The sequence below is a fragment of the Ranitomeya variabilis genome, chromosome 1 (genome assembly GCF_051348905.1).
Source record: "Ranitomeya variabilis isolate aRanVar5 chromosome 1, aRanVar5.hap1, whole genome shotgun sequence".
Lineage (NCBI taxonomy): Eukaryota > Metazoa > Chordata > Amphibia > Anura > Dendrobatidae > Ranitomeya > Ranitomeya variabilis.
In genome coordinates, this window is record NC_135232.1 from 544,421,722 (window position 1) to 544,435,065 (window position 13,344).

Here is a 13,344-nt window from a genome sequence, read left to right on the forward strand (position 1 = left end):
TAAAGTATGTAATGTGTTTGCTTGTCATTAACTGCGGTAGTCCTCTCAGGCTCTGTAATCCAACTGATGCGTGGGAGAGGTGCCGCCCTTTTGTATTTGTGGGTTTCCTGTTCCTAAGGGGTGGATCCCCTCTCTCGTGGTGCTGTCATGGGCCTCCGAAAAATGCCGCTACCCGTAAGTAGCTTAATGCTTTCTGGACTCTGCCATAAAGGTCCAACTGGTTGAAGGCTGCAATGATAGTTGACTTTGTGAGACTTTCTCCCATCTCCCTATTGGATTTCTGGAGCTCAGCCACAGTGATCTTGGGGTTCTTATTTACCTCTCACCAAGGCTCTTCACCCACGATTGCTCAGTTTGCCTGGACTGCCAGGTCTAGGAGGACTTCTGGTGGTCCCAAACTTCTTCCATTTAAAGGGAACCTGTCACCCCCAAAATTGATAAGGTAAGCCCACCGTCATCAGGGGCTTATCTACAGCATGAAAAAGAGGTTATATTATACTCACCCAGGGGCGGTCCCGCTGAGGTCCGGTCTGATGGGCGTCTCAGGTCTTCTCCGGCGCCTCCTATCTTCATTCCATGACTTCCTCTTCTGGTCTTCACGCTCCGGCGCAGGCGTACTTTGTCTGCCCTGTTGAGGGCAGAGCAAAGTACTATAGTGCTCAGGCGCCGGGCCTCTAACCTTTCCGGCGCCTGCGCACTACAGTACTTTGCTCTGCCCTCAACAGGGCAGACAAAGTACGCCTGCGCCGGAGCCGCGGCGTGAAGACCAGAAGAAGACGTCATGGAATGAAGATGGGAGTCGCTGTACCGGATCTGAGACCCCCATCGGAGCGGGACCGCCCCTGGGTGAGTGTAATCTAATGTCTTTTTCTCCTCTTTCAAGGTAACATCGGCGGCTTATCTACAGCATTACAGAATACCTCACCATCGATTTTGGGGGTGACAGGTTCCCTTTAAGGATTATGGAGGACACTGTGCTCTTAGGAACCTTGAGTACTGCAGAAATTCTTTTGTAACCTTGGCCAGGTCTGTGCCTTGCCACAATTCTGTCTCTGAGCTCCTTGTCCAGTTCCTTTGACCTCATGATTGTCATTTGGTCTGACATGCACTGTGAGGTCTTATATAGACAGGTGTGTGCCTTTCCAAATGAAGTCAGTTTAATTAATCACAGCTGGACTGAACCATCTCAAGGAAATGCACAGCATGTGACTTAAGTGTCTGAGCAAAGGGTCTGAATACTTATGACCATGTGATATTTCAGTTTTTCTTTTTTAATAAATTTGCAAAAAATTTTACATTTGTTTTGTGTTTTGTTTTTTTTCATTCAAGATGGGATGCAGAGTGTACATTAATGAGAAAAAAAATGAACTTTTTGGGATTTACCAAATGGCTTCAATGAAACAGAGTGAAAAATGTAAAGGGGTCTGAATACTTTCCATACCCACTGTATACTACTGGTAATGGGTGTATAGTGATAAGTACTACACCCAGATCACCAATATATAGAGCGGTGATATTACTGTATATACATCACTGGTGAGAGGTGACTATAGTGATCAGTACTACACCCAGATCACCAGGATATACAGCGGTGATACTGCTGTGTTCACAGTTCTACTTATCTGGTTTGTAGGTGTTTGGTTGCAATCTTGCGTCACATTTCTTATTTTCTCGTTTTACCTCAGTTGCCCCTGGTTGCACCCTTTCTTCGTTATCACATAGTGAAGGCATTTTACCCATCGGCCCTCCTCAGCAGATGATTTCCACTTCTCCCCCTTCTACGCCTAACCATAACCTGCAGAGTAATGGGTACCAGTCACCCCTCAAGCAGCCTTATCACAGTGAGTATCGCTCATGGTGCGGTTCTTTAAGACTGTAAATTTTGAGAACTTGTCAGAGTTTCACCCTTCGTTTTCTTCTCGGTTGCTTTTCTGCAGCTACTTGGACAGGAAACAGCACGGCAGTCTATTCTCCCAATCCTGTGTCCCAGTCTAATGGGAGGGGAAGCCAACAGCCGCCGCTGCACCACCCTAACCATTACTGTACGTCTGTCGCTGCAACTGGCTGCCACCGCTAGAATTGCTACGAGGTTTCCCAATAACTTTACGGCTAACTGTTTTCTTACGTCTCTGTAGGGCCTCTTCATCCTAGCTCCCCCCAGTATTCACACCCAGTATCCAATCACCCAGGTAAGTAATCAGGTCCATTTCTTCCCACTGTACACCCGAATCTCTGAGTGCTAATTATGTTTGTTTCTAGCAGGACCGGAGTTCTGGTGTTCGGTTGCATATTTTGAAATGGACATTCAGGTGGGAGAGATCTTCAAGGTGCCCTCGAACTGTCCCGTGGTGACTGTGGACGGATATGTAGACCCATCTGGAGGGGACAGATTCTGCCTCGGGCAGCTCTCCAACGTGCATCGTACAGATATGAGTGAGCGGGCGAGGTGAGGCTGAGGTTACAGGCGTGCAGCAGATATGCGTTTGCCACCGGGATCGACAGACAATTGTCATCTTGTTTCTCAGGCTCCACATTGGGAAAGGTGTCCAGTTAGAGTGTCGTGGAGAGGGCGACGTCTGGATGAGGTGCCTCAGTGATCACGCCGTGTTCGTGCAGAGCTACTACTTGGATAGAGAAGCGGGCAGAGCACCTGGGGATGCCGTGCACAAGATTTACCCCGGAGCATATATTAAGGTGATTACTCCAGGCTCAATCTTATCCGCACATGTATTGTGCCTGCTGAGTATCAACGATGGAGCACTGCCACTCCATTTAGGACCCTTAAGCTCATGATTGTTGAGGGTCCCAGGAATCTTTTATTTGCCCTCATCTACTGTATCCTCACCCATCCCTTGTAGGTTGTGAGCCCTCGTGGGCTGGGTCCTCTCTCCTACTGTACCAGTCGTGACTTGTATTGTTTAAGATTATTGTACTTGTTTTTATTATGCATACTCCTCCTCACATGTAAAGCGCCATGGAATAAATGGCGCTATAATAATAAATAATAATAATTATGGGAGAACTTTTTAACGTGACTTGGAATCTGATCTATCGATCAGAAATGATATCATACTTCTGTTTTAGGTGTTTGATCTGCGACAGTGTCATCGACAAATGCAGCAACAGGCCGCCACAGCGCAGGCAGCTGCAGCAGCCCAGGCAGCAGCGGTCTCTGGATCAATCCCAGGCCCGGGATCTGTGGGTGGCATCGCTCCAGCTGTCAGTGAGTATGAACAGCTCTTAATAAAAGTTGATAAATCCACAGGTTAACCCCTTAGTGACCGAGCCAAAATTGACCTTAATGACCAGGCCAATTTTTTTTCAATTCTAACCAGTGTCACTTTGTGAGGTTATAGCTCTGGAATGCTTCAATTTATCCCACTGATTCTGAGATTGTGCCTTTTTTTTTTTTTTTTACATATTGTACATGTTAGTGGTAAAATTTCTTTGATATTGTGAGGGACGAGGGATACTCCATTTTGGATTTATTAATTCAGGCCCAATATATTCTCCAGAAATCTCCTTCTGCCCCCGGAACAGTGGCCCCCACCCTTATAAGTACACTAATTCCCAAAATAGCAGGACTTTGCCATATGGCCAGAGAATTAGAGGGCACCTGTTAATTAAGGCAAGGAGGAACAGAGCTGGGACTCCCTGCCGTCTTTTGTGCAGGGCTGTAAGCTGTCAATGGAAGGCATAGACAGAGAGGGTCCAATACCTAGAGATGAATTATGAGTACCATGCATCCAATATACCACCAGAATCCTGGAAGCCCTCCACACACACCTGAGTCTCCTTGTTCTCTAGCTGTCCCGGATACCGAGTTATCTAGACTGGCTCTCCAGAACCACTTAGCCGACCCAAGTTTAGACTCTCCATATCGGTCCAGCCCCAACGAACCCGTTGAGACGTCATTCGTTCCGTTTGGACCTCCCACTTGGAAGTTATGACCCATCCTAGATATTCGGATCAATTTCAATTAGGCAGGGTTCACATTGCGTTGCTGCAGTCCATTCAACGCATGCCTTGTAAAGATTGCATTATGCGATAGCGCAGATGCTCCATCTGCACTCACATACTCCATCTGCGCTATCAGTGACGGAACCGGAAATGCTGCAGCCCGTGTCCGAGGGTCCGTCATAGAATGACAGCACATCACTAACGCATGCCGATTATGACATGCTTTAGCGATGCGCTACATAGTGGCAGTCAATGTGTGCGCTAAAGCATCCGTTACATAGCGTTCGTGCCGCTGTGTAACGGATGCCGTCAGCGCATTGCCATTGACGCAATGTGAACCTGGTGTTAGGAGGTCAAGGGAGGAGAGTTCAGTCCAACCCTGAGGGGCGGGGGCAAATATGGGGGGGTTGCGCTAAGGGTTAAAAGCTAGCTACACACATTTAGCCAGTGTCGCTGTTCTGCCACGGAAGCCGCTTCACCTCACGTGTGGAGACGGACCAGAAACTAAGAAATGACCCGTGGATTTGAACGCTTCCCTGGGCCCACAAGCTATAAGAAATGATAACTTGACACATACATCTAATATATACACCAGGATATATATATAGATATATATATATATATATATATATATATATATATATATATATATATATATATATATATATATATATATATATATATATATATATATATATATATATATATATATATATATATATATATATATAATATATATATTATACCGCCCTCACTACGGAGTGCCTCGATAACCAGTACGTGATAGGGCAGCCTCTCCGACGACTACTTATCCTGTGTGCAGTTCCCTGACTGACCTGAGGGTAAGGGGGGTGCCACAGAGCTGCAACTGTAAGTTCCGTCACAGATTGGTGGCGGTGGTGAGATATCTGTAACCCCCCCCAGCTCTCGTTTTCCTTATGGATATGACTTGCGTTTATTTGTGTGGGGGGGGGGAACGGAAATTTGGCAAAAATTTAGCAGTTTTCAAACTTTTAATTTTTGTACCCTTAAATCAGTCATGTCACACAAAATAGTTAATAAATAACAATTCCCACATGTCTACTTTACATCAGCACAATTTTTGGTAACATAATTTTTTTTGTTAGGATGTTAAAAGGTTAAAATTTACAAAACCATTTCTTTTCAGGGACCACCTTGCATTTGGAGAGACTTTGAGGGGTCTATATGTCATTGTACCCAAAAGTGACACCATTCTAAAAACTGCACCCCTCAAGGTGCTCAAAACCACATTCAAGAAGTTTATTAACCCTTCAAGCGTTTCACGTGAACTAAAGCAATGTGGAAGAAAAAAAAATTACATTTACATTTTTTCATAAAAAATTTGCATTAGACCCAAACTGTTTTATTTTCACAAAGGTATCAAGAGAAAATGGACCACATAACTTATTGTGCAATTTCTCCTAAGTACGCCAATACCCTGTATGTGGGGGAAAGCCACTGTTTGGGTTCATGGCAGGGCTCAGAAGGGAGAGAGTATCGTTTTACTTTTTTAATGCAAAATTGGTAGGGATTGATGGCGGGCACCATCATGTAGTGTTTGGAGATCCCCTGATGTGCCTAAACAGTGGAACCCCCCCCAAACAAGTGACCCCATTTGATAACATTAGGTTATCATATTAACCCCTTCATGACCCAGCCTATTTTGACCTTAATGACCTGGCCGTTTTTTGCAATTCTGACCAGTGTCCCTTTATGAGGTAATAACTCAGGAACGCTTAAGCGGATCCTTGCGATTCTGAGATTTTTTTTGTGACATATTGAGCTTCATATTAGTGGTAAATTTAGGTCGATAATTTTTGCGTTTATTTGTGAAAAAAATGGAAATTTGTCGAAAATTTAGAAAATTTCGCAATTTTCAAATTTTGAATTTTTATTCTGATAAAAGAGAGAGTTATATGACACAAAATAGTTAATAAATAACATTACCCACATGTCTACTTTACATCAGCACAATTTTGGAAACAACATTTTTTTTTTGCTAGGAAGTTATAAGGGTTAAAATTTGACCAGTGATTTCTCATTTTTACAACAAAATTTACAAAACTATTTTTTTTTTAGGGACCACCTCACATTTGAAGTCAATTTGAGGGGTCTATATGGCTGAAAATACCCAAAAGTGACACCATTCTAAAAACTGCACCCCTCAAGGTACTCAAAACCACATTCAGGAAGTTTATTAACTCTTCAGATGCCTCACAGCAGCAGAAGCTACATGGAAGGAAAAAATGAACATTTAACTTTTCAGTCACAAAAATGATCTTTCAGCAACAATTTTTTTTATATTCCCAAGGGTAAAAAGAGAAACTGGACCCCAAAAGTTATTGTACAATTTGTCCTGAGTACGCCGATACCCCATATGTGGGGGGGAACCACTGTTTGGGCGCACGACAGGGCTCGGAAGGGAAGGAGCGCCATTTAACTTTTGAATGAAAAATTATCTCCATCGTTAGCGGACACCATGTCACGTTTGGAGAAGCCCCTGTGTGCCTAAACATTGGAGCTCCCCCACAAGTGACCCCATTTTGGAAACTAGACCCCCCAAGGAACTTATCTAGATGCGTGGTGAGCACTTTGAACCCTCAGGTGCTTCACAAATTGATCCGTAAAAATAAAAAAGTACTTTTTTTTTTCACAAAAAATTCTTTAAGCATCAATTTGTTCATTTCCACATGGGCAACAGGATAAAATGGATCCTAAAATTTATTGGACAATTTCTCCTGAGTACACTGATACTTCACATGTGGTGCTAAACCACTGTTTGGGCACACGGCAGGGCTCGGAAGGGAAGGAGCACCATTTGACTCTTTGAATGAAAAATTGGCTCCAATCGTTAGCAGACACCATGTCGCGTTTGGAGAGCCCCTGTGTGCCTAAACATTGGAACTCCCCCACATGTGACCCCATTTTGGAAACTAGACCTCCCATGGAACTAATCTAGATGTGCGGTGACCACTTTAAACCCCCAAGTGCTTCACAGAAGTTTACAACGCAGAGCCGTGAAAATAAAAAATAATTTTCCTTTCCTCAAAAATGATGTTTTAGCAAGCAATTTTTTATTTTCCCAAGGGTAACAGGAGAAATTGGACCCCAATAGTTGTTGCCCAGTTTGTCCTGAGTACGCTGTTTAGGCGCACGTCAGGGCTCGGAAGGGAGGGAGCACCATTTGACTTTTTGAACGCAAGATTGGCTGGAATCAATGGTGGCGCCGTGTTGCAATTGGAGATCCCTGATGTGCCTAAACAGTGGAAACCCCTCAATTCTAACCCCCAACACACCCCTAACCCTAATCCCAACTCTAGCCATAACCCTAACCACAACACACCCCTAACCACAACACTAACCCCAACACACCCCTAATCCCAACCCTAACCCTAATCCTAACCCTAACCACAACTTTAACCCCAACACACCCATAACCCTAACCACAAGCCTAATCTTAACCCTATTTCCAACCCTAGCCCTAATTCCAACCCTAACTAATTCCAACCCTAACCTTAAGGCTATCTGCCCACGTTGCGGATTCGTGTGAGATTTTTCCGCACCATTTTTGAAAAATCCGCAGGTAAAAGGCACTGCGTTTTACCTGCGGGTTTACCGCGGATTTCCAGTGTTTTTTTTTCTGCGGATTTCACCTGCGGATTCTTATTTTGGAACAGGTGTAAAACTCTGCGGAATCCACACAAAGAATTGACATGCTGCGGAAAATACAACGCAGCGTTTCTGTGCAGTACTTTCCGCACCATGGGCACAGCGGATGTGGTTTTCCATAGGTTTACATGGTACTGTAAACCTGATGGAACACTGCTACGAATCCGCAGCGGCCAATCCGCTGCTGATCCGCAGCCAAATCCGCACCGTGTGCACATAGCCTAATTCTAACCCTAGCTCTAACCCTAGCCCGAACCCTAGTTCTAACCCTAACCCTAGTGGAAAAATAAAAGAAAATATATTTTCTTTATTTTATTATTGTCTCTACCTATGGGGGTGATAAAGGGGGGGTTCGTTTACTATTTTTTTTTATTTTGATCACTGTGATAGGTTTTATCACAGTGATCAAAATGTACATGGAACGAATCTGCCAGCCGGCATTTTGGAAGATGGCGGCGCCCATGGAGAAGACGGACGGACACCGGGAGGCTCGGTAAGTATGAGGGGGGGGAGATCGGAGCAAGGGGGTGGATCGGAGCACGGGGGGTGGATCGGAGCACGGAGGGAGCGTACAGGACAACGGCGGGGAGCGGAGCACCGGACGGAGGACTGGGGAGGAGATCGGTGGCGGTGGGGGGGGCAGATCGGGGTCTCCAGCCATGGCAGCTGCTATTGCAGCATCGGCCATGGCTGGATTGTAATATTTCACCAGTTTTCATAGGTTGAAAGTGAAACAGCCAATCAGAGCAATCGTAGCCACGAGGGGGTGAAGCCACCCCACCTGGGCTGAAGTACCACTCCCCCTGTCCCTGCAGATCGGGTGAAATTAGAGTTAACCCTTTCACCTGATCTGCAGGGACGCGATCATTCCATAACGCCACATAGGCGTCACAGGTTGGATTGTGTTGTGAATTCTGTTTGTGGGCTCCCTCTGGTGGCTACTGGTGGTACTGGCTGACTTCTGTCTTTTATTTCCAGTGCACCTGTTCCCATCAGGAAATGGGAGTTTTCTATATAGTCTGGCTTCTCAGTCATTTACTTGCCGGCTATCAATGTTACCAGAGCTCCTCTGTTACTTGTTACCTGCTCCAAAGTCTGCTGATTCAGATAAGTTGGATCATCTGTACCTTTTGTGAATTTTTGTCCAGCGTGCTTTTATTTTGAATCTTGCTGCTGGAAGCTCTAGTGAACTGAAATGACCACTCCGGTGTCATGAGTTGATACCGGAGTTTAAAGTTATTTCAGGATGGTATTTTGTAGGGTTTTGAGTTGACCGCGAAGTCCACTTTTGTATTTTCTGCTTTCTAGTTAGTGGGCCTCTCTTTGCTGAACCTGTATTCATACTACGTATGTGTTTTCTTCTTAACTAACCGTCATTATATGTTGGGGGCTACTATCACTTTGGGGTTTTCTCTGGAGGCAAGCCAGGTCTGTGTTTCCTCTACTAGGGGTAGCTAGATCTCCGGCTGGTGCGAGACGTCTAGGGATAAAACGCAGGCACGTTCCCCGGCTATTGGTAGCTGCGCGTGAGGTTCAGCATCGCGGTCAGCTTAGATTCCATCTTCCTAGAGCTAGTCCTGTTTTTGCCTATGTCCCTGCCATTGGGAACCATGACAGGATTGGCACCGACATTCATGACGCCTACGTGGAGTCACAGGTCGGGAAGGGGTTAAATATGTTGTCATTAGTGTTGAGCACAAGTACTTGCTACTGCAGTTTGCATCAGGTGCTCGGCTATACACCGAATATCACGGGTGCTCGAGTCACATGCTCACTTCCCTGTCCCGCGTGTTTTGTGAATATTAGACACCCCAAAAATAACATGCGAGTATCTGCGACGCTCGGTGCATATTTGAGCACCCAGTGCAAACTCTAGTAGAGTGAGCACTTGCGCAAGTAAATAACAGCAGCTACAAGCAGTCTGGGCAGACTGTGTCTGACTCATTACGTACACAATCCTCTGGTACAATTGAGGACAGCAGCAGATAACAGCTTTCACAGACAGAGGGTTCAGAAATGGATATACAAACCCCTCAAAAACAAAGTGTTAACCCCTTTACCCCCAAGGGTGGTTTGCACGTTATTGACCAGGCCAATTTTTACAATTCTGACCACTGTCCCTTTATGAGATTATAACTCTGGAATGCTTCAACTGATCCCAGTGATTCTGACATCGTTTTCTCGAGACATATTGTACCTCATGATAGTGGTAAAATTTCTTTGATATTACCTGCGTTTATTTGTGAAAAAAACGTAAATTTGGCGAAAATTTTGAAAACTTCGCAATTTTCCAACTTTGTGATTTAATTGCATAAAACTTCAGAGGTATGTCACAAAAAATACTTAATAACTAACATTTCCCACATGTCAACTTTACATCAGCACAATTTTGGAACCAAAATTTTTTTTGTTAGGGAGTTATAAGGGTTAAAAGTTGACCAGCAATTTCTCATTTTTACAACACCATTTTTTTTTTTTTTTTTTAGGGACCACATCTCATTTCAAGTCATTTTGAGGTGTCTATATGATAGAAAATAACCAAGTGTGACACCATTCTATAAACTGCACCCCTCAAGGTGCTCAAAACCACATTCAAGAAGTTTATTAACCCTTCAGGTGTTTCACAGGAATTTTTGGAATGTTTAAATAAAAATGAACATTTAACTTTTTTTCACACAAAATTTACTTCAGCTCCAATTTGTGTTATTTTACCAAGGGTAACAGGAGAAAATGGACCCCAAAAGTTGTTGTACAATTTGTCTTGAGAATGCTGATACCCGATATGTGGGGGTAAACTACTGTTTGGGCGCATGGCAGAGCTCGGAAGCGAAGGAGCGCCATTTGACTTTTCAATGCAAAATTGGCAGGAATTGAGATGGGACGCCATGTTGCGTTTGGAGAGCCCCTGATGTGCCTAAACATTGAAACCCCTCACAAGTGACACAATTTTGGAAAGTAGACCCCCTAAGGAACTTATCTAGATGTGTGGTGAGCACTTTGACCCATTAAGTGATTCATAGAAGTTTATAATGCAGAGCCGTAAAAATAAAAAAATCATGTTTTTTCACAAAAATTATCTTTTCGCCCCCAATTTTTTATTTTCCCAAGGGTAAGAAGAAAATGGACAACAAAAGTTGTTGTACAATTTGTTCTGAGTACGCTGATACCCCATATGTGGGGGTAAACCACTGTTTGGGGGCATGGCAGAGCTCGGAAGGGAAGGAGCGCCATTTGACTTTTCAATGGAAAATTGACTGGAATTGAGATGGGACGCCATGTTGCGTTTGGAGAGCCACTGATGTGCCTAAACATTGAAACCCCCCACAAGTGACACCATTTTGGAAAGTAGACCCCCTAAGGAACTCATCCAGATGTGTTGTGAGAACTTTGAACTTCCAAGTGTTATACAGTTTATAACGCAGAGCCGTGCAAATAAAAAATATTTTTTTTTCCACAAAAATTATTTTTTAGCCCCCAGTTTTGTATTTTCCCAAGGGTAACAGGAGAAAGTGGACCCCAAAAGTTGTTCTCCAATGTGTTCCGAGTACGCGGATACCCCATATGTTTGGGTAAACCCCTGTTTGGGCGCACGGGAGAGCTCGGAAGGGAAGGAGCACTGTTTTACTTTTTCATCGCAGAATTGGCTGAAATTGAGATCGGACGCCATGTCGCGTTTGGAGAGCCCCTGATGTGCCTAAACAGTGGAAACCCCCCAATTATAACTGAAACCCTAATCCAAACACACCCCTAACCCTAATCCCAACCCTATTCCCAACCGTAAATGTAATCCAAACCCTAACTTTAGCCCCAACCCTAACTGTAGCCCTAACCCTAATGGGGAAAATGGAAATAAATACATTTTTTTAATTTTTCACTAACTAAGGGGGTGATGAAGGGGGATTTGATTTACTATTTATAGCAGGTTTTCTAGCGGATTTTTATGATTGGCAGCCGTCACACACTAAACGCTTTTTATTGCAAAAAATATTTTTTACCTTATTTTGAGAGCTATTTTTCCATATTTTGGTCCACAGAGTCATGTGAGGTCTTGTTTTTTGCGGGACGAGTTGACGTTTTATATTGGTAACCTTTTCGGGCACGTGACATTTTTTGAACGCTTTTTATTCCGATTTTTGTGAGGCAGAATGACCAAAAAACAGCTATTCATTAATTTCTTTTGGGGGGGCGTTTTTACCGTTCCGCGTTTGGTAAAATAGATGAAGCAGTTTTATTCTTCGGGTCAGTACGATTACAGCGATACCTCATTTATATCATTTTTGTATGTTTTGGCGCTTTTATAAGATAAAAACTTTTATAGAAAAAATAATTATTTTTGCATCGCTTTATTCTGAGGACTATAACTTTTTTATTTTTTCGCTGATGATGCTGTATGGTGGCTCGTTTTTTGTGGGACAAGATGACTTTTTCAGCAGTACCATGGTTATTTATATCCATCTTTTTGATCGCGTGTTATTCCACTTTTTGTTCTGCGGTATGATAATAAAGCGGTTTTTTTGCCGTTTTTTTTTTTTTTTTTTTTTTTTTTTTTTTTTCTTTTACGGTGTTCACTGAAGGGGTTAACTAGTGGGACAGTTTTGTAGGTCGGGTCGTTACAGACGCGGCGATACTAAATATGTGTACTTTTATTGTTTTGGGTTTTTTTAGTTCGATAAAGAAATGTATTTATGGGAACAATATATTATCTTTTTATTTTTTTAGGAATCTTTTTACACATCTGAATATTTTTTTTTACACTATAACATTGCCCCGGGGGGGCATCGTGTTATAGTGTAAGATCGCTGATCTGACACTTTGCTGTGCACTGTGATCTGACGTGCGCTCCTGGAGGCTTCCCGGCGCCTGCTCTGAGCAGGTGTTGGTAAGCCACCTCCCTGCAGGACCCGGATGCAGCCCCGTGGCCATTTTGGATCCGGGGCCTGCAGGGAGAAGAAGGTAGGAGACCCTCGGAGCAACGCGATCACATCGCGTTGCTCCGCGGGTCTCAGGGAGGCCCGCAGGGAGCGATGCTTCCCTATACCGCCGGAACACTGCGATCATGTTTGATCGCAGTGTGCCGGGGGCGGTCCGTGACCGCTCCTGGCACATAGTGCCAGATGTCAGCTGCGATAGATAGATCGCTATGGCGTACTATCCCACCTCGACGGGATAGTACGTCTAATGTCAGAAAGGGGTTGAAAGAAAAACACTGGAATCAAGCAGTGCCTTAAAGGGGCAGCAGAGGAGGTTTTCCACCAAGATGAAGAAGATTCTGAATACTTATCTCCCTCAAATAGTCCAAACCAGCAGAGAATAAGAAGGGATTTTAGTGACTCACCTAATGTAAAATCATCAGCATACATCACGTCAGAAAAAAAATATACTCAAAAGCTATTGCCAATAGACTAAAAAAAAAAATATTAGCCAAAATTATACACCAAGTAGGATTAGCATATGGTCGACAGGCCTCTGATGCTACGAGAAGACTTACCAACCTCATTAGCCTAGTAGAGGTTGAGCAAATGCCTTCTCGGCTCTTCACCCTGGATGCAGAGAAGGCATTTGATAGGATTCATTGGGGATTTCTCACTTCCACTGTTGAAAAATTTGGCTTTAGTGGTCCCATCATGACTGAAATAATGGCGCTGTATAAAAATCCCTCGGCTCAAGTAAGACACGGTTGCCCTCTCCCCCATA

The 13,344-nt window shown here is 43.9% G+C and overlaps 1 protein-coding gene across 3 annotated transcripts in view; it reads left to right on the top strand.

The window, feature by feature from the left end:
- Positions 1–13,344, top strand: part of LOC143766943 (mothers against decapentaplegic homolog 4-like) — a 76,814-nt gene that overhangs the window by 45,279 nt on the left and 18,191 nt on the right. The window contains exons 6-12 of one of the 3 annotated variants that reach the window (XM_077254977.1): positions 1,686–1,841; positions 1,938–2,042; positions 2,136–2,189; positions 2,260–2,446; positions 2,526–2,694; positions 3,085–3,223; positions 6,061–6,188. In XM_077254977.1, the coding sequence (XP_077111092.1) occupies positions 1,686–1,841; positions 1,938–2,042; positions 2,136–2,189; positions 2,260–2,446; positions 2,526–2,694; positions 3,085–3,223; positions 6,061–6,089 (839 nt within the window). In that variant the 3' untranslated portion in view covers positions 6,090–6,188. Of the gene's footprint in view, positions 1–1,685; positions 1,842–1,937; positions 2,043–2,135; positions 2,190–2,259; positions 2,447–2,525; positions 2,695–3,084; positions 3,224–6,060; positions 6,189–13,344 lie in introns of those variants that run through there. The other 2 variants (XM_077254969.1, XM_077254962.1) reach the window with 2 other exon arrangements.